The 21255-nt window shown below is 48.2% G+C and overlaps 2 protein-coding genes across 4 annotated transcripts in view; both read right to left on the reverse strand.

Annotated features, from left to right (window-relative positions):
* Nucleotides 1–221: 221 nt before the first annotated feature.
* Nucleotides 222–11273, reverse strand: efs (embryonal Fyn-associated substrate). Its single transcript, XM_035425060.1, has 8 exons — nucleotides 11112–11273; nucleotides 9541–9637; nucleotides 6977–8311; nucleotides 5439–5558; nucleotides 4132–5070; nucleotides 2705–2782; nucleotides 2248–2505; nucleotides 222–2051 (listed from the first exon to the last, which is right to left on the reverse strand). The coding sequence occupies exons 2-8, from the start codon at nucleotides 9550–9552 to the stop codon at nucleotides 1869–1871; spliced, it is 2925 nt and encodes a 974-aa protein (XP_035280951.1). The 5' UTR covers nucleotides 9553–9637; nucleotides 11112–11273; the 3' UTR covers nucleotides 222–1868.
* A 5185-nt stretch (nucleotides 11274–16458) lies between these two features.
* The window catches only part of LOC118231354 (E3 ubiquitin-protein ligase TRIM39-like), a 12976-nt gene continuing 8179 nt past the window's right edge, over nucleotides 16459–21255 (reverse strand). For all 3 annotated transcript variants that reach the window (XM_035425071.1, XM_035425070.1, XM_035425069.1), the window contains 4 exons: nucleotides 18943–18969; nucleotides 18521–18547; nucleotides 18372–18398; nucleotides 16459–17602 (listed from right to left, as the gene is read on the reverse strand). In XM_035425071.1, the coding sequence (XP_035280962.1) occupies nucleotides 17058–17602; nucleotides 18372–18398; nucleotides 18521–18547; nucleotides 18943–18969 (626 nt within the window). In that variant the 3' untranslated portion in view covers nucleotides 16459–17057. The remainder of the gene's footprint in view (nucleotides 17603–18371; nucleotides 18399–18520; nucleotides 18548–18942; nucleotides 18970–21255) is intronic.

The following is a 21255-nucleotide window of genomic DNA, read 5'->3' on the forward strand; positions in this document are numbered from 1 at the left end:
GGGAGGGTTTTATGGTAGTTAGTACAGAGAGGGAGGGTTTTAGGGTAGTTAGTACAGAGAGAGGGAAGGTTTTAGGGTAGTTAGTACAGAGAGAGGGAAGGTTTTATGGTAGTTAGTACAGAGAGGGAGGGTTTTAGGGTAGTTAGTACAGAGAGAGGGAAGGTTTTATGGTAGTTAGTACAGAGAGAGGGAAGGTTTTATGGTAGTTAGTACAGAGAGGGAGGGTTTTAGGGTAGTTAGTACAGAGAGGGAGGGTTTTAGGGTAGTTAGTACAGAGAGGGAGGGTTTTAGGGTAGTTAGTACAGAGAGGGAGGGTTTTATGGTAGTTAGTACAGAGAGAGGGAAGGTTTTAGGGTAGTTAGTACAGAGAGAGGCATTCCGCCCAGCCACTCCCACATCAACCACCGAACTCAAGTCATGCTGAGACCTGACAGCTGCAGGTCTGTGTGTGTGTGGGTGGGTGTGTGTGTGTGTTTGAGTGTGTGTGAGTGTGTGTGTGTGTGTGTGTGTGTGTGTGAGAGAGAGAAGGAAGGAGGAAGACGGGGACTTGGCAGACAGGTTTTAAATTAGTGGCACAACCGTGGGAAAGAAAATAAAAAGGCTCAAAGACTACCTGTATCTCATATTCTCTCCCGCTCTGTTCCTCCCTCCCTCCCTCCCTTCTCTCTCTCTCTCTCTCTCTCTCTCTCTCTAAGTCGAAACTCCATGGGCTTCCTTATTCCGAGGGGGAGGGGGCATATTTATATTATTTTTAAGGCAAATCCACAAGATATGTGACAGCAATAACACCAATTATAATAGTACACACAGCGTGTAAAGAGTGGTGTGCAGCAGCACATGACCGGGTGCTGGGAGACTCACAGCAGTCTGAGACTCTGAAACCCACAGCAGTCTGAGACTCTGAGACCCTGAGACTCACAGCAGTCTGAGACTCTGAGACCCTGAGACTCACAGCAGTCTGAGACTCTGAGACCCTGAGACTCACAGCAGTCTGAGACTCTGAGACCCTGAGACTCACAGCAGTCTGAGACTCTGAGACCCTGAGACTCACAGCAGTCTGAGACTCTGAGACTCTGAGACCCACAGCAGTCTGAGACTCTGAGACCCTGAGACTCACAGCAGTCTGAGACCCTGAGACCCTGAGACTCACAGCAGTCTGAGACTCTGAGACTCTGAGACTCACAGCAGTCTGAGACTCTGAAACCCACAGCAGTCTGAGACTCTGAGACTCACAGCAGTCTGAGACTCTGAGACCCTGAGACTCACAGCAGTCTGAGACTCTGAGACCCTGAGACTCACAGCAGTCTGAGACTCTGAGACTCACAGCAGTCTGAGACTCTGAAACCCACAGCAGTCTGAGACTCTGAGACCCACAGCAGTCTGAGACTCTGAGACCCACAGCAGTCTGAGACTCTGAGACTCTGAGACTCTGAGACTCTGAGACTCTGAGACTCTGAGACTCTGAGACTCACAGGAACATACAGAGGAATTCACATTAGGGAATAACACCAAAGTATGGGCCCTCCAACAACTTGCTAAGACAGCTGAAGTGTGCTAGGATCCCAGCAAAATGGCTACTGCCAACCAGTTAACACACACGTGCATACACACACACACAGGCACACACACACACACACCCATACACACACACACACACACACACAGGCACACACACACACACACACACACACCCATACACACACACACACATGCACACACACACACACACACACCCATACACACACACACACATGCATACACACACACACACACACACACAAACAATCTGACTGATTTAGACTGGTTTAAACAGTACCATCACAGTTCTCAACCTTTCAGCCACACGGTGAACAAAACAACAGAAGGCTTCAGGAGATCTCAGCCAGTCGCTGCAGCAGCCCGGAGAAGCCTGCTGCATGCTGGGAAAGCTCCGCCACACGGTCCACCATTTCCTGCGTGGCAGGGACTGATGGGTAATTCTGGGCTGCCCCCTTGGTTGCCACAACGACAGCTTTTAGAGCCTGACATAGCCGCCCTCCTGCGGTGGTGACCTGTTGAGACATTTACATTTGCATTTGCATTTGGAAAGGCCTTGTTTAAATTTGCAAATATTTTCAGTGCTGCTGTCTTATTGGTGATCATTTTAAGCACACATGACATAATTTTATGCGTGCATTATGCAATGCTATGTGTAGGTTATATGTATGTTCATGTAATGTTATGAGTGGGCTACTCGCTTAGGCTGACCTTAGCCCTGAGGTCCGGGGAGGTCAGGAGCCGGGATAGGGTGTCCCCAATGAAGACCAGCTTATGGGCCGTCACAATCAAACTCTTTCCCCGGGAAACAAAGACTCTGGGCGGCTGGTTCCCCTGCACACTGGTGAAGAGGGCATCGATGGAGTCGGCCAGGCAGGACAGGTGAGACAGACTCTGGGACGAGTAGAAGGAGAGCAGCTCAGAGTCCTCCAGAGAGAGAGAGAGAGGGAGAGGAGGAGACGGACTGGCCTGGAGCAGAGAGAGAGAGAGACACATTCAACTAAAACTCAATTATTATTAATGAGTGTGGGTGTGGGGGTACCCGTGTGTGTGTGCGTGTGTGTGCAGGTGTATGTGTGCGTGTGTGTGTGTGTGCATGTGTATGTGTGCGTATTTGTGTGTGTGTGTCCGTGTGTGTGTGTATATAAGCGTGTGGATGGTGTATTACCCGCTGCTCAGCTGTAGGGGGGTCAGTTGGAGGGGAGTCGTTCTCTGTTGTAGTGGCCATGGAGGGGTCAGGTTTCCCCTGTACAGAAAATAAACAATCTCAGTGTTTCTGCTCACCCCGTGCAATCCTCACCCTGCCACCCCACCACCCACCCCCTGCATCATCCCATACCCCCCCACCCACCCCCTGCATCACCCCCCCAATCCTCCCACCCCCAGCATCAGCCCCACTACCCCGCCTGCACCACCCCACCCCCAGAATCAGCTCCACTACCCCGCCCGCACCACCCCACCCCCAGAATCAGCTCCACTACCCCGCCTGCACCACCCCACCCCCAGCATCAGCCCCACTACCCTGCCCGCACCACCCCACCCCCAGAATCAGCTCCACTACCCCGCCCGCACCACCCCACCCCCAGAATCAGCTCCACTACCCCGCCTGCACCACCCCACCCCCAGCATCAGCTCCACTACCCCGCCTGCACCACCCCACCCCCAGAATCAGCTCCACTACCCCGCCTGCACCACCCCACCCCCAGAATCAGCTCCACTACCCCGCCTGCACCACCCCACCCCCAGCATCAGCCCCACTACCCCGCCTGCACCACCCCACCCCCAGAATCAGCTCCACTACCCCGCCTGCACCACCCCACCCCCAGCATCAGCCCCACTACCCCGCCTGCACCACCCCACCCCCAGAATCAGCTCCACTACCCCGCCTGCACCACCCCACCCCCAGCGTGAATGTAAATGATGGTGCTATAAATCAGCAGCACAACAGTCTATATAACTCCCTCCCTGACCTGCACTGCCACCTGTGTTATACGCTTTTATGCAGTGTCAGGTAAGCAGTGTGGAGCCATCACTGAAGTAGTACTGATCACATGACCTCAGCTGCTGACCTTCCACTGACTCCCTGCTCCTGTCAATCACTACTGGAAACATGCACTAGTGCACAGGTCAAAGGTCACACGACAGAGAGGAAGATTTGAAGATTTCTAGACACATAAGAACAAAACTAAATACTGGCAGGTAGAGACAGGTAAAGAGAGAGAAAGAAACAGACAGACAGACAGACAAACACTGAGAGACAGACAGTCTGATAGATGCAGAGACAGTCAGACAGACAGACAGTCTGACAGACACAGAGACAGTCAGACAGACAGACAGACACTGGGGGACAGACAGAAAGACACTGAGAGACAGACAATCAGACAGTCAGACAGACTGTCAGACAGATACCGAGACAGTCAGACAGACAAACACAGAGACAGAGAGACAGACAGTCTGACAGTCTGACAGACACAGAAACAGTTAGACAGACAGATAGTCAGACAGACAGAGACAGTTAGACAGACAGACAGTCTGACAGACACAGAGACAGTTAGACAGACAGACAGACAGACCAGCTGTGTGACAGAAACACACCTGCAGCTTGACGTATCCCACACTGTCTCCTCCATTGAAAGGGGGTGGAGCTGTGGTCAGACCAATCCCTGCGTACTCGTTTCCCAGCTCCTCCTCATCCCCCTGTCCACTGGTGGGGACGAGAGTGGGCGGGGGCAGGGGGAAGGAGGGAGGGGGCGGGGGCGGGAGGGGCCTCTCCTGGATCCAGCTGCCCTTGCGCCCCCCCATGCCCACGTTTAGCGGCTTCACCTCGGCAACAGGCAGCGCTGGCAGCGGCCGGCGAGACAGGGAATCCTGGGAAGGGAGGCGGGGCCTGCTGGGGGTGGCCTGAATCTGCAGCAGCGAGGCAGAGTCCTCCAGGGCCCGACGCACCAATGAGAGCAGGGCCTCAGAGGGAGGGGCGGGGCCACAGGCAACGAGAGCAGGCAGCAGGTCAGAGAGGCGGGACCAGGCCTGCAGAAGGGGCGGGGCCGGGGCGTCGCCCTCCTGACCCGCCTTCCAAACTGACAGGATCTCGGTCAATGAGGCGGCCAGCTCCCGTGGTGGGGGCGCGGTGAGCGAGATGGAGCTGAGAGCTGATTGGATAAGGCCGGAGAGGGAGCATCTCCATTGGACGTCCCCAGAGCTGGTGCTGGAGACAGAGGAACGGCGGGCAGAGGTCGGGGGTGCTGGCATGTCATAAATACCGCCGTCTGGCTCCGCCCCCTCCTGGGGCTCCTGCGGTAGGACCTGCACATCACAGGAGCCGGGGGGGCCCCGGGGGGTGGGACCTGGGACAGAGTACAGCTCGCCAGGCTCCTCCCCCAACCCAGGGCTAGCTGAGAGATCGCCTGGAAGGGAGGGCACACTGTACACATCCTCCTCCACCTCCGCTCCTACAGCAAGGCAGGCTGGGATACTGTAGGTCTGCTGCTGGAGGTCTGATGTCATGGTGAGAGGAAGGGTGGGGACATCATAGACCTGGAGAGAGAGGGGGAGAGAGTGTGAACTTGAGAGTGAGACAATGAGAGAGAGGGGACAGAGAGAGAGAGAGAGAGAGAGAGGGTGAGAGTGAGAGAGAACTTGAGAGTGAGACAGTGAGAGAGGGAGAGGGAGAGAGGGAGAGTGACAGAGTGACAGAGTGACAGAGTGACAGAGTGACAGAGATAGAGTGAGGAGCAGAAGTATAGCTATGATGAAATTAGGAGAGAACTTGAGAGTGAGACAGTGAGAGAGGGAGAGGGAGAGAGGGAGAGTGACAGAGTGACAGAGTGACAGAGATAGAGTGAGGAGCAGAAGTATAGCTATGATGAAATTAGGGGTACAGAGGGTGCACAGTGGGACCTCACCTCCAAACCCTGGTCAGTGTTTGCAGGGTGGGCACGAGGAGTGTTATAGATGCTGTCATCCACACAGATGGTTGGCGATGCTGTGTGCTGCCACCTACTGGTGGGAGGTGTATCATAAACCTACAAAACCGACCACCCATGCATACATACACATACACATACACACACACACACACACACACACACACACACACAAATCCAATGTTGGTGAGATTCAGTCAGCAGGCAGGAGTCAGTAACACATCCTCTAAAACTGGAAGTACAGGCGTTTGCTCATTCTGAATGAGTCTCCTGTCACACTGAGAGATTGTATTATGAGTCACCACCACTATGTGATGAACTATCACTTTTACCTCTTCCACACCGAAGCAGTAATCTGGGTAAAACCCGCGCTATCCGACCCAGTCCACAACCCCGGTCACAGCCAGAGATACACACGGGTTCGATCCGGCTCGGTTTCGGGGTATGAAAGGGGGAGACAGCACAGCTGACCAGCCCTCCATCTTGTCACGCGTTTTAACTGGTACAAATTTCCTGAATCGATGCCCCAATGCGGTGCTCCAAGTCTTGCAACTGCCCTCATGCAGAAACTCTTTCTGAAACTTTTAAGTAAATGAGGGAAACCATTTTCACGTAAATGTATATTAGAACCAAACAACTCAGGACCTTGTGAGGAGGTTTGTTTCAAAGTCTGTGTTCTGGTTGGAGGGGAGAGTTTTAGAGTCTGTGTTCTGGTTGGAGGGGAGAGTTTTAGAGTCTGTCAGTGGGTTTACATGATGTTCGAAAAAGTCGCTTTGTTGTATTAGTCTGGCTAAAACTGTTCTTTCAAAAGTCATGTAAACATCGTAGTCCGACTGAAATCGTACGAAGTCAAATTTTTCAAAGTTGGACTAACATACCTACATAATGCGGTTCGGGGTCGATTTACTACGGCATGTATACGCTTCAGTCGGACTACAATTGGCCTAGGCATTCTGCGCATCTTATCATCGCATTCACTTATGCTTTCACTCTGTGGTAGCAGTAAAAGACGCTGCACCTAACGAAACGTTGTGAACAATTTCTCGTAATTTCTTGGAAAATACTATTTGGACTTCTGGGCATAGCTAAGCCATATATTTGCTGATAGACCCACCTGACATCGTTTTCTGGAGCAAAACAGAAGCGGATAGAACGGTCATTGATTTACTGTCAGAGCTAGCCTACTTTAAGTCCAGAACATGTTGACATTCTTACATTAGAACACACGTCTAACAGACATTTGATTCCAATATTTGAGTTGGACTTTGAGCTAGACACCATTGTTTCTTATACTCTAAACATGTTGCACTTTGTTTAATATGCAGACCTAGAATACAGACTCTAAAACTCTCCCCTCCTAGAGTTTGTGTTCTGATTGGAGGGGAGAGTTCTAGAGTCTGTATTCTGGTTGGATCCACTGGATCCACACAGGAAATCAGCAAATCCACTGCACACAAAGCTCTTAATCCACACATTACTACATGTAGCTGCTCTTTCAGTAATATTCCGTCCCTCACCTGGTTGTTGATGTTCTCATCATCTGGCTCTTCATACTCTCCCTCCTCCTCCACTTTCTTCTTTGTTTTCTTCTTCTTCTCCTCCTCCACCCTTCTATCCTTCTGCCTCTCCTCCTTACTGACTTCACTCCCCTGTGGTCCCTCCCCCTCTCTGGCCCCACCCCTGGGCCCTGCAGGTGAGGGTGTGGATGTGGGCGTGTCCTTTTTGGTGACCCCCCTGACTGGGGGTGCAGGGGGTGGAGGCTTGCGTGCAAAGTTTGGGGAGCCCTGCACCCTGCCAAGCCCTGTCCTGGGCAGGAGGGGGGACCCCCTCACGGAGGCCTGGGCAAGCTTGGCCCGAGCGTTGGGGGGCACAGCGGGGACCCCTTTGGGCTGTGACCCGGAGGAGGGGGTGTGTCTGAGCGAGGGCGAGGCAGGCTCGGCTGGGGGTTTATGATCGCTCTGAGGTGTTCTGGGCACCCCCCCTCGTTGAGAGGGGGTCTGGTAGAGCCCTGCGCCCTCCTTCCTGTGGGGCACCCCGTTCGTCAAGGGCAGCTGGGTGTGGTTCTTCCGGGTTGTGGGGCAGGAAAGTTCAGAGGCGGGGCAGCCAGTGGCAGGGGTGTGGGAGGGGCCTACAGCAGCCACGCCCCCTGTGGGGGTTTGATAGACATCCTCACTGGGCATCGCAGAGACGCGGGGCACCAGGTAGCAGCCCTCGGGATGCCCCGCCCCCAGGGCCTCGCGGGGCCCCAAGTGAGTGCCAGTGTCTCCAGGTACAGGGCGGGGCAGCCCACTGGGGGCCAGGTACACCGCCTCAGAGCCCGGCCCCGCCCGGGGCACAGGGGGGTTCGGGGTCTGGTACACAGTCTGGGGTTTGGGGACCCCCGCATCAGACCCTCGGCCCTTCAGAGAGGGCGAGCGGGCCCGCCCCGTCACACCCACGTCCCAGTCCGGGCGGGGTCGGGACGCCGAGCTGGACCGGGCCCGGGGAAGCCCGTCTCCACGCCCTGCCCCACCCAAACTGGGAGGGGAGAGGTACACAGATTCCTCAGCGGAGGGGCGGGGGGAGAGGTACACAGAGGGGACGGAGTCTGCATTGGGGGCGGGGCAGGAGGAAGGTGAGAGGTAGACCGAGGAAGTGGGCTCTGCGCTGGGGGCGGGGCTGGGTGTGGTGGCGGTGTTGAGGAGGCGGAGCCTGTTTGCGGGGGCGATGCCCTGGCGGCCGTGCAGGGAACACACCCACCAGCCGGGACCCCCACCCTCCTGCTCCAGCACCATCAGGATGTCCCCCTTCCGAAAGGCCAGCTCCTCCGGGCTCTCTGCCACATTATCAAACAGGGCCTTGGCCAACACCGTCTGAGAGAGAGAGAGCCAGGGATTCGGTCACAACTAGTCACAACCAGTGAAATCCAGTCACATCCGATCACATCCAATCTCATCCAGTCACATCCGATCACATCCAATCTCATCCAGTCACATCCGATCACATCCAATCACATCCAAACACATCCAATCACATCCAAACATATCCACTAAAATCCGAATACATCCAAACACATCATATCACAACCAATCACAGCCGATCACACCTGATCACATTACAAAACACCAGTTCTAAAACAGAGTCATCTGCAGAAGGGACTGCACTAGTCAAAAGTCTAAACGTGTATCAAACTATTAATTGACCCGGTTCTTCCTGATACTGTATGGTATGTGTATATTCTACTTGTAACTGTGCTCAGTCAAATCTGACCATTGTAATGTCATTCCAGTAATCTGAATACAGTTCACATAGAAACAAGAAGCATGGACCAGGGTGAAACAGAGAGAGAAAGAGACATTGAGAAAGAGAGGGTGAGCATGCCACAGAGGGAGGGAGAAAAAAGCACAACAGTGAACTACTGAATAGAGGCAAGAGACATTATTCAATCATTCATTTACACAGAACAGTGGCTGACTGCAGTGTGGGACATTATCGCTGATCCTGATGAACAGAGCCTGGGGAAGCCACTGATTAAAAGAGAGACAGAGAGGGGTGGGGGGGGGTGCAGAGGGGGAGGCCACATCTGTGCCTAGTTTAAGGACCCATTGTCATCCCTCATCCCTCCCTCCTGTTCTATGACTCTATCTCCCTCTCTCTTTCTCCCCCCTGGGGAAGGAACCACATTGCAACAAGCTGAGCCCCCTGCCCCACCCCCACATTAACAGTGATAGGGAGAGGGGGAAGGAGGGAGGGAGAGAGGGAGAAGGAGGGAGAGAGAAAAGGGGAAATGAGGGACTGCCCGTTTGGTGTTATTTCATCAGGGGAGAAGGGGGCTTTAATGTTCCCCATATGAATCTCCAGGCACGTACCCAGACCCACAGTCTTGCAGGAGGACAAGCCTCTGACACCAAAACAATAAAGTTCTAAGTTGAAATGGCAGCCAGCTGTAAAGACGTCATGGGCATGACCGTCACTGTCGTCACGGAGAAATCCGCCAGCTGCAACGCGGGGCCGCGGTGGAGCAGCTGTTGAGGTAAACAAGCGCTGGAAAGCTGAGCTCTGCGGGCAGCGCGAGGCGTGGGGCGCACATTTCCACACTCACCGACAGGGACATGGCGAACGATCCTCTTCCTCCGTTTTAAGCTTGCTGGGTCTTCTCCGGACGCCGGCCCGACTCATCCGAACACGGCGCAATCCATCTGAATGTGAATGGAAGCCAGATGCGAATCAGCGGGGGGCAGGGAGGTATTTTTGGCGGCGGGGGTAGGGGGGAGAGTACCGATCAAGCTTCACCAGGTCAAAGGTCACACACTGTAACTCGGGTTGAACACGCACCAGTACCCATCACAGTGTAAAGTCGTTACGTCACGGCCCAATAGGCTAAGTGTCAAAAAGCAATTATTGCACTCACACTGAAGGGTTGTACTCTATAACTATAAGACGTATTAAATATGTATAGTTACCATAGCTTATAACCATACAAGCGGAAATATCGGCCTACACTAAACTATTATTTTTCAAAGTAGCCAACAAAGCATTATTACGATCGACTTTCCAACCAGTGCGGATATTTTGGTCCAGTCTGAACACGAGTTAGACGGTTAGACCGGTTTTGTGAGTTAATCTGACAAAACGTCTTAATAATAAGCACCACAGACACGCCTCAGAACTCTGTTGCAAATGTAAATTAGCGGCTGTTTATTTGGAATCACAAATTAAGTCAGATAGCGATTAATCCACACGCGGCTGAAAGGTCCGTCGCATCAGCGTATCTGGCTGACGCATGCGACTGAAGCTTGTACTGAGCCATAAGAAAGTTGATGATTCTGCTCAATTTAACAGTCAAAAAAATGAGAGTAGCCAACGTTTTCAGGACACCTAACGTAGGCTACATTCTAGGAACACAGACCGTAAGAAAGCGAGCTATTTTGAATCCGAGTTCGTCGATTCCATGATATGGAATTCCAGCGTTTACGTGTAGCCTATATTCAAAACATTCGATTTGTTATTCACGCTGTCCCACTGGTATCGCATGTAGGCTAAATAAAAGTCTACAGAGAACTAGTCGAATATACCCAGCGCACAAGCAACATCTGATTCTAATCCACAGAATCTCCTGAAACTATTTGTGTTCCCCTAGCGAGCGACCTGAACATGAATAAAACACACTCTGCGTCCCCCGGAGCTGACAACTAAAATGAAGGACTTTACGCAATTATGTGGATTATATAGATAACGCATTTCACAAAGAAACGATGTCAATCGAAATCAATCTGAAGCTGATCGACACCTGGATGTGAAATGTCTGAGACTTCCCATTCTCTCTCGCAAACCGGACATCTACTGACCAAAATCCCAAATTCAGCCACGTTTTCGCGTTTCAACCCAAAACCCACAGGCTCCGGCTTAACCGTTGAAATACATGGGTGGACCGATCCGGTAGGCTCTCCGGCACGAGACATACATACAAGATACAGAGGAAATCAGCTTTTAGGCTTTAAACTTATTTGTCTCTCCCAATAAGTGTTCTTTATAATGACATATTATCGATAGCGTTCCCGTTTAGGCTACGTCAATAAATCTAATGAACACTGCCGTCAAAACAAAAAGAGGGATTTAAACGAACTATATGTCCAATAATCCCTTGCGAATAAAAAATATTTTCGAACCTACCGTTTCATTAAAACGCGTTAATTTATAATCCGTGAAAGATGCCCGTTCCAAATTCTGATCGAGGTCCCAGTGAAAAAGCCCATGGCTGGACTCTCCCCTCTCTCTTTCTTTCTCTGTTTTTTTTTTGTTCGTCTAGCTTCGCCCTGCCCGTCTTTGCGCTGGATGCTGGTGTAGAATTACAGTACAGCGAACGCGCATATGTTACTCGAGAGAGAACCGGTCTACCGTAAAGCTTCTATCAATGCAGCAGATTTATGGAAAACCCGTAAGCGAATACGTCTCACTGAGATAAATAGCTGCGCTTTTGCTAAAATTGTACATTAATTGAACTGTATAGCTAATGATTTAGTAAGTACATTTCCGCAGACTTTGTCTGGAATGTATGTTTTAATCTGGAACACACACCTTTAAATAGAGAGAGAAGGAAACAGTCTTAAGGTTAAAGACAGGCACAGACTTAAATCCCGTAGCATTACGGTAGCGCGCGTCCGCCATATGTCACCCCTGACGCGCGCGAGCTCGTTAAAAGTCTGCAGGTCAGACTTGACCATGCATACCGCATCGATTCCGACCTTTTATTAAAACTGTCAGATTCGTGGATCTCTGCTGTATTTAGACTATGCCCTCCCAGTGTTCATTGAGCCCCTAGCGCCGGTAGATTTACGTACACGTCATAAAGATAATCACTGATAAAAAGCGCCGGGCCTACTGGTTTATCCAGCTATGTAGATCCTTTTCACTCAAATTCATATTCATGCTGGGAGGATTAGTTGTTTGTGAGGCAGTTCTAGTAGGTCAATATTTGAATACTTCCTATGAATGTTGGCTAATAAATTATAATGTTGCACTTTCTCATTAATATTCATTATTTAAAAAATGTTCCATGTGTTAGGATTTTTATGATACAGTACCTGTAGTAACTATTTATGTAATTGATTTGCTAACAGACACCCTTACACAGAGCTAATTGCACAACTGTTTCGTTTTTTTTTTTTTTTTTCATGATTTTTTACTAGACCAATTCTGGTTAAGCACCAGTACTGGCCGTGTGCCACCTGGGCAAAAACACAACTACAGACCACATTAAACTACCATATTACTGTGCAGCTACAGACCTCATTAAACTACCATATTACTGTGCAGCTACAGACCACATTAAACTGCCATATTACTGTGCAGCTACAGACCTCATTAAACTACCATATTACTGTGCAGCTACAGACCTCATTAAACTACCATATTACTGTGCAGCTACAGACCACATTAAACTACCATATTACTGTGCAGCTACAGACCACATTAAACTGCCATATTACTGTGCAGCTACAGACCACATTAAACTGCCATATTACTGTGCAGCTACAGACCACATTAAACTGCCATATTACTGTGCAGCTACAGACCTCATTAAACTGCCATATTACTGTGCAGCTACAGACCACATTAAACGGCCATATTACTGTGTAGCTACAGACCACATTAAACGGCCATATTACTGTGTAGCTACAGACCACATTAAACTACCATATTACTGTGCAGCTACAGACCACATTAAACTACCATATTACTGTGCAGCTACAGACCACATTAAACTGCCATATTACTGTGCAGCTACAGACCACATTAAACTGCCATATTACTGTGCAGCTACAGACCACATTAAACTGCCATATTACTGTGCAGCTACAGACCTCATTAAACTGCCATATTACTGTGCAGCTACAGACCACATTAAACGGCCATATTACTGTGTAGCTACAGGCCACATTAAACGGCCATATTACTGTGTAGCTACAGACCACATTAAACGGCCATATTACTGTGTAGCTACAGACCACATTAAACGGCCATATTACTGTGCAGCTACAGACCACATTAAACTACCATATTACTGTGCAGCTACAGACCACATTAAACTACCATATTACTGTGCAGCTACAGACCACATTAAACTACCATATTACTGTGCAGCTACAGACCACATTAAACTGCCATATTACTGTGCAGCTACAGACCACATTAAACTGCCATATTACTGTGCAGCTACAGACCACATTAAACTACCATATTACTGTGCAGCTACAGACCACATTAAACTGCCATATTACTGTGCAGCTACAGACCACATTAAACTACCATATTACTGTGCAGCTACAGACCACATTAAACTGCCATATTACTGTGCAGCTACAGACCACATTAAACTGCCATATTACTGTGCAGCTACAGACCACATTAAACTGCCATATTACTGTGCAGCTACAGACCACATTAAACTGCCATATTACTGTGCAGCTACAGACCACATTAAACTGCCATATTACTGTGCAGCTACAGACCACATTAAACTACCATATTACTGTGCAGTTACAGACCACATTAAACGGCCATATTACTGTGCAGTTACAGACCACATTAAACGGCCATATTACTGTGCAGCTACAGACCACATTAAACGGCCATATTACTGTGCAGCTACAGACCACATTAAACTGCCATATTACTGTGCAGCTACAGACCTCATTAAACGGCCATATTACTGTGCAGCTACAGACCACATTAAACTACCATATTACTGTGCAGTTACAGACCACATTAAACGGCCATATTACTGTGCAGTTACAGACCACATTAAACGGCCATATTACTGTGCAGCTACAGACCACATTAAACGGCCATATTACTGTGCAGCTACAGACCTCATTAAACTACCATATTACTGTGCAGCTACAGACCTCATTAAACTACCATATTACTGTGCAGTTACAGACCACATTAAACGGCCATATTACTGTGCAGGGGGGCCCCTGCTGCACACTGTGTTTCCATGCTTTCTCTTTGTTGCTGTTTTCTTGTGTAGCTAGACTCAATGTTTATTCTGAAAATAAAAACCTTACAGGACTGGGCCAACTCTGGTGAACTGTGGAAGGTGAAAGAGAAAAACAGAAGGGATTCTGGGAGGAGAAAGAACTGGTCCTGTGCCTGTGGCGGTCTCACTTGTTCCTTAACCACAGAGCTCTGGCAGGAGAGGAGGGGGGAAAATGCGGTTTGGGAAAAATTAGGGGAAATTTCTGAACCCTGAGAAACACTCATCAGTCTTGGTAAGCGGGGCAGGGGATGGAAACTGCTTTCTTGCCCGGTCGCTGTGTCTGCACCAGTTACGCTGGGCAAACGAGCTAATGCGCTGAGTGCGCTAATGCTGGTTTAACCACAGATTAGACCGCAACAAGTTGTTTACTGTTGGCTTATCAAAATTTAACGAAAATACAAATTATTAAATGATTGAGCTGCTTAAATAATTAGGAGCGGAAGTTGGCATTAAGTCCAGACGGATTGCCCACCCCTGCCCTGGAGTCATACTATGTGCTAAACATGAAGCAGGAGATGTTCTACTCTTCAGTGTAATCTGCCTGTTTAATGATCCACTGCAGGTTTGTGTGTAATAAGCGGGCACAAGGGCTTTTACTCGCTTTCTGCAGTCTCAGCCTCGCCCCGCCCCTGGTCTCCAGCCATGCAGATAGTGCTGTTTACACCACACCGGGGTAAAATTACAATCTGAAGTATTTTTGAACCTTTAAGAAAATTTCCTGGAACTCACTGACAACTAAAAAAAAAAAAACTCTAATTGCGTGAAATATTCAGAACAAAATTTGTCTTTCACGTGACAAAATTCTCTGGGCTCTACAAGAATGTTCTCTAATTTTACTGGAACTTGAAGAGTTTAAACTGTAAATGCAATTTTCTGTCATGGCATATTTGATATTACAAGCCAAATATAAAGCACAATCCTATCTTTAAAATGCTGTTTTATCCATTTAAATTAACTGAGCGTTGTCAGGATTGGATGGTCCTCCCAGACCAGAGAGCTGGAAAACCCGGCCTGGACTCAGCCGCTTAAGCTGCATCGGAGTGAGTAAAGAGTCTAGTAAGAACTGACATTACCACTAAGCTTCTGCAACTTTGATTCTCATTGAGCTCATGGGATAAAATCAATGCAATAAAGACAGGAACATTGAGTGAGAGTGAAGTATTTTATTTCAGGACTTAAATATCACAACATCATGAATGCATCGTATCTTGCATCATATATCAAAAAGGAAAAAGAGAAATAAAACTGATCCATGTGTGCTGTCAGGCCTACTGAAAGGCGTAGCTGTTGGATTTGAAGGTTGCTGTAAGCAGGTAGAGATGCTGAATTGCATGTTGTGCACAGTAATGTTGGGGAATAACTCCATGGATAACATCGCCCCCTGTTGGCCACAGAGCATTGCCAGTGTTGTGCTTGTTTCAACTGGGCCTGGTAAAAGTGACCCAGTTCTGATTTTATGCTCACATGTGGCACAGAACAGATGTTTACTATGAACGTGTAAAAAAATCACATGGAATCAGATATTTTCAGATCAGTTTTGGGCCACATTCTTATGTAGAAATAAATCCATTTGGAATTGGATATCTGCCAATGTGACTGCCGTCTAAATGCACAGATCGGACTTTCCTGGTTATTGCACTTGCACGTCATTCAAATATAACAATGCCCCGTTGGTGCAATGTGACACACACAGTGTTCTGTGAGTCTGGGATTGCACCTGAGCTGTTAAATACATATTTGAAATGCTTTATCCCTTTTGACGCTGGTTAAACTCTCCCTCCAGATTCCTAAGAATTTCCAACAAATCATGTTACAAACCGAAGAACACACACAATTTTTCAGCTAAAAAACTTTCACTTTCCAACCAGCTCAGGTTTTCAGCTGAACGTCCAGACATCGATCGTCTGTTTCTGTAAAGTCCGCGCTCTGAAGGGGGATTCATACTGGATCTGGCGGGGAAGTCTGGTCATCCGCTGGACCCCAGACCGGTCAGTTTAATGGGCGGGACTAATAGTAAATAGCGTAGGCAGGTAGAGTCGGGTAGATGCCTTTATGGGATCAATACAAACAAGTGGCATGGCCTACCATAGAACACTGCCAGCACCTGATTGGATAGATGCTAGGCGGTCCCTGGTTTTGGCTCCCCTTTTTGAAACGGAACAATATGGTGGAGCATTGAGAAACTTTCTCTTTTCCACCTAAACTATCAAGGACAGATCCTGACAAGTATCATACATTTTAATCAAATCTTCCCTTCTCTGAAAATTCCTTCCATTTTGAACATTTTCCATTGCTTTTTTATCATAGCTTTAACTGCGTTTAACTGCAATTTGCTCTTACATGTTCAAACCTGGTATGATATGCAGCTGATTGACAGCAGGGGTCTGATTGACAGGATCTGATCACTAGCTTGGCTTGGTATTAAATAAACACACATGACTGGATCCAAGTGTTTAACAAAAAAAGCAATCCTTTGTTTTTATTATGAGTGTAAATAGAAATGTTAGTATTATTGTACATTAAATATATTTAAACATTATGTAATCATTTTCATATTGCAAATTAAGTCATTTTTGTTATAGTCATTTGATATATATGTTTTGATGAAAAGAAATGAGAGCGGTAAGATAAAATAGGCATTGAAGTTTTCACATTACATGACAAACAGCTGAAGACACATTTGAATTGGCAGGATAAAATACTTTTTTTTGGAAAAGTACATATTGAACATGATTTCCAGTGGTACAGAAATAAAGTTTAAAAACTGTTGCAGGGTGAGCTGGGGGTAGTGGTTTTGAGCCCAAGGAGAGAAATATTCAGAGAAAAACATTAATGCATTCAAAAGGGAAGTCAAATGCAAATTTTAATACAATGGTTTTTTTGAACATTAAAAAAGATGCCACACACAAACCAGAGTAGATTGTTTCAAACCCCAAAATTTAAGACCCCTAAAAAGTGTATCTATACATCTGCGGTTAAAAAAAAACAAAATAATTTTGAACAACATGACAGTATATCGGTAAATATTCCTCCAAACATAACTACTATGGCTTCCTGTAATTGAGGTGTGTCCTAATTCAGTGAAAGTGATTGACAGGAGAGATGATCAGTGGGGCGGAGTTTTTGCCAGCTTCAGAAAGACCAGGCCGGAACAATGGGTAGAGTTTCTCAGTGAAGGTGCAACCAGTGAAGGAGTAGATGTGAGTCCTGGCCTCCGCGTCGTAAAAGGAGACCTGCCCCCCCTCGTAATCCACGTACACCCCCACTGTCCCGGGCCTCTCTCTGAGGGGGAGGGCGGAGGGGGGTTCACGCATCGCACTGATCACCTCATTCTTCATCATCATCACCCAGTAACCGGTTTGAGGGCGGAACAGGATTGACCCCTGGCGGTTGGCCCTGCTGGAGGCCACGCCCACAGTCCAGCCCGTCTTGTTGTGCACCCTCACCTCCCAGTAACGGCGCCCGGAGGAGAAGCCCTCCTTGGCCAGGACGCAGACCACGTAGCTAAACCTGTGCACGGAGCTTGACAGGTCCTGTCGCCTGGGCCCCAGTCTCACCTGCTTCCTGTCTGAGGACAGGACGAGACTGGGATGTGCTGATTCAGGGTCCAGAGTCACATCCACTGTAGGAGAGAGGGCACAGTGCACAGCCTCACCAGCACGCTCTCACAGACAAAAGCACTCACAGAGACGAGCTTTCACAGACAGGATCTCTCACAGACAAGAGCTCTCACATTCAGGAGCTCTCACAGACAGGATCTCTCACTGACAGCTTGCTTTCACAGACAGGAGCTCTCACAGACAGAAACTCTCACAGATGGCCTGCTTTCACAGACAGAAGCTTTCACAGACAGGAGCTCTCACAGACAGAAGCTCTCACAGATGGCCTGCTTTCACATTCAGGATCTCTCACAGACAGGATCTCTCACAGATGGCCTGCTTTCACAGAGAGGAGCTCGCACTGACAGCTTGCTTTCACAGACAGAAACTCTCACAGATGGCCTGCTTTCACAGAGAGGAGCTCACGTGATTTCAGCTTCATTCTCAACACTTCTCACAACTTAGAAAAATACCTTTCTCTCAAAATAAGCAGATTTACCTATAAATTCAAAGTACATTTGCTACAGATTATTTGTTATGTTTTAATTAAATGAGCGGAATAATATTTATACAGCCCATAACTATAGTGCACAACTTAATAAATAAATCATAATTGCACTGCATAACTCATAATAGTATGACAGTGTAATACATGGTACATCATTATATGTTGTCATACTGTCACCGTTGGGGATTGTATTTCACGTTAGTTGGTGTAATGCAGTTGGAATAGCAAGACTTAAAGGTATAAATGCATCTTTTCTTTTTGAACTTAAATTGAAACTTTCCTACCTGCAGCTTCTCGAAGCCACCTCCATGCTATAAAGAGAGTTACAGGATGAAATTAATGTTTCATTTAGGTTTACTGTAGTGTAGGGCACAGTTTTCTCTCTTTTATGTTGCAAAAAACCATGCCACTGTTCTGTGGAGACAGGCTTTACCTGGTTTAATGATTATTCCGTTCTTTCCTGTCAAAAACAACAACATTAGCTGCACGTTTCAAATGATTGTAATTATTATTAACAGAATCATTTAAAAAATGTTCATTAGATTTGATCACATCATAGGAAATACCTAGAATCAAGCTTTCCTTATCACTGTCATGAACTGTGAAATTAAAAATCAAAGGAACAGAGAATAAATCTCACAATTTTACCATTTCAGAGCGGAACCCCAGGTTTTCACACCAGAAATCTCGAGATAAGAAACTGAAATGTGATTTGTCCCACAACTTAAAGCAATGAAACAAAAGTTGTTTGTTTCTTACACATTCTTGTAATAATGTGTACGTTTCTTGGTATAGAAAGCTTACATATTTTTGGTAACAAAAGCTTGAAGAGTTCACAGCATGCAAAAGACTTACTTGACATATTCATTATTTTGTCCAAGACTGAAAGAAAGTAACCAAAATAAAGACTTTAATTAAAAATTGATTCAACATGAATTTATTGTAATTGAACTACTACAGAATTTATTGTAATGCTTATTGGCTGGTGGCCAGCAGCAGTGTCAAACAGACACATCAGAATGGTATTATTATAATTTGAATTGTTAGCATTAGAGTTCACGAGCACTGTTTCCTGCATGATCAAGGCAAGCATGATCATCCGGGAGCTGCAAGCTAGTGTGTGATAGTGAGCTGCAAGCTAGTGTGTGATAGTGAGCCGCATGCTGGTGTGTGATAGTGAACCGCATGCTGGTGTGTGATAGTGAACCGCATGCTGGTGTGTGATAGTGAGCTGCATGCTGGTGTGTGACAGTGAGCCCCATGCTGGTGTGTGATAGTGAGCTGCATGCTGGCATGTGATAGTGAACCGCATGCTGGTGTGTGATAGTGAGCTGCATGCTGGTGTGTGATAGTGAACCGCATGCTGGCGTGTGATAGTGAACATAGCCGCATGCTGGTGTGTGATAGTGAGCCTAGCCGCATGCTGGTGTGTGATAGTGAGCTGCATGCTGGTGTGTGATAGTGAGCCGCATGCTGGTGTGTGATAGTGAGCCGCATGCTGGTGTGTGATAGTGAACCGCATGCTGGTGTGTGATAGTGAACATAGCCGCATGCTGGTGTGTGATAGTGAGCCTAGCCGCATGCTGGTGTGTGATAGTGAGCTGCATGCTGGTGTGTGATAGTGAGCCGCATGCTGGTGTGTGATAGTGAACCGCATGCTGGCGTGTGATAGTGAACCGCATGCTGGTGTGTGATAGTGAACCGCATGCTGGCGTGTGATAGTGAACCGCATGCTGGTGTGTGATACTGAACCGCATGCTGGTGTGTGATAGTGAGCTGCATGCTGGTGTGTGATACTGAACCACATGCTGGTGTGTGATAGTGAGCTGCATGCTGGTGTGTGATAGTGAGCTGCATGCTGGTGTGTGATACTGAACCCCATGCTGGTGTGTGATAGTGAGCTGCATGCTGGTGTGTGATAGTGAGCTGCATGCTGGTGTGTGATAGCGAACCGCATGCTGGCGTGTGATAGTGAACCGCATGCTGGTGTGTGATAGTGAGCTGCATGCTGGTGTGTGATACTGAACCACATGCTGGTGTGTGATAGTGAGCTGCATGCTGGTGTGTGATAGTGAGCTGCATGCTGGTGTGTGATACTGAACCACATGCTGGTGTGTGATAGTGAGCTGCATGCTGGTGTGTGATAGTGAGCTGCATGCTCGTGTGTGATAGTGAGCTGCATGCTGGTGTGTGATAGTGAACCGCATGCTCGTGTGTGATAGTGAGCCCCATGCTGGTGTGTGATAGTGAGCTGCATGCTGGCATGTGATAGTGAACCGCATGCTGGTGTGTGATAGTGAGCTGCATGCTGGTGTGTGATAGTGAACCGCATGCTGGCGTGTGATAGTGAACATAGCCGCATGCTGGTGTGTGATAGTGAGCCTAGCCGCATGCTGGTGTGTGATAGTGAGCTGCATGCTGGTGTGTGATAGTGAGCCGCATGCTGGTGTGTGATAGTGAGCCGCATGCTGGTGTGTGATAGTGAACCGCATGCTGGTGTGTGATAGTGAACATAGCCGCATGCTGGTGTGTGATAGTGAGCCTAGCCGCATGCTGGTGTGTGATAGTGAGCTGCATGCTGGTGTGTGATAGTGAGCCGCATGCTGGTGTGTGATAGTGAACCGCATGCTGGCGTGTGATAGTGAACCGCATGCTGGTGTGTGATAGTGAACCGCATGCTGGCGTGTGATAGTGAACCGCATGCTGGTGTGTGATACTGAACCGCATGCTGGTGTGTGATAGTGAGCTGCATGCTGGTGTGTGATACTGAACCACATGCTGGTGTGTGATAGTGAGCTGCATGCTGGTGTGTGATAGTGAGCTGCATGCTGGTGTGTGATACTGAACCACATGCTGGTGTGTGATAGTGAGCTGCATGCTGGTGTGTGATAGTGAGCTGCATGCTGGTGTGTGATAGCGAACCGCATGCTGGCGTGTGATAGTGAACCGCATGCTGGTGTGTGATAGTGAGCTGCATGCTGGTGTGTGATACTGAACCACATGCTGGTGTGTGATAGTGAGCTGCATGCTGGTGTGTGATAGTGAGCTGCATGCTGGTGTGTGATACTGAACCACATGCTGGTGTGTGATAGTGAGCTGCATGCTGGTGTGTGATAGTGAGCTGCATGCTCGTGTGTGATAGTGAGCTGCATGCTGGTGTGTGATAGT

Source organism: Anguilla anguilla, chromosome 7 (genome assembly GCF_013347855.1).
Source record: "Anguilla anguilla isolate fAngAng1 chromosome 7, fAngAng1.pri, whole genome shotgun sequence".
Lineage (NCBI taxonomy): Eukaryota > Metazoa > Chordata > Actinopteri > Anguilliformes > Anguillidae > Anguilla > Anguilla anguilla.

What these genes read in the sequence shown, in the direction of transcription:
- efs (XM_035425060.1), bottom strand. An exon ending in ATGAGAACATCAACAACCAG is followed by an intron (nt 5,559 to 6,976) that starts GTGAGGGACGGA and finishes TCGGTTTTGTAG; the next exon opens with GTTTATGATACACCTCCCAC. An exon ending in ACACTGACCAGGGTTTGGAG is followed by an intron (nt 5,071 to 5,438) that starts GTGAGGTCCCAC and finishes CTCTCTCTCCAG; the next exon opens with GTCTATGATGTCCCCACCCT.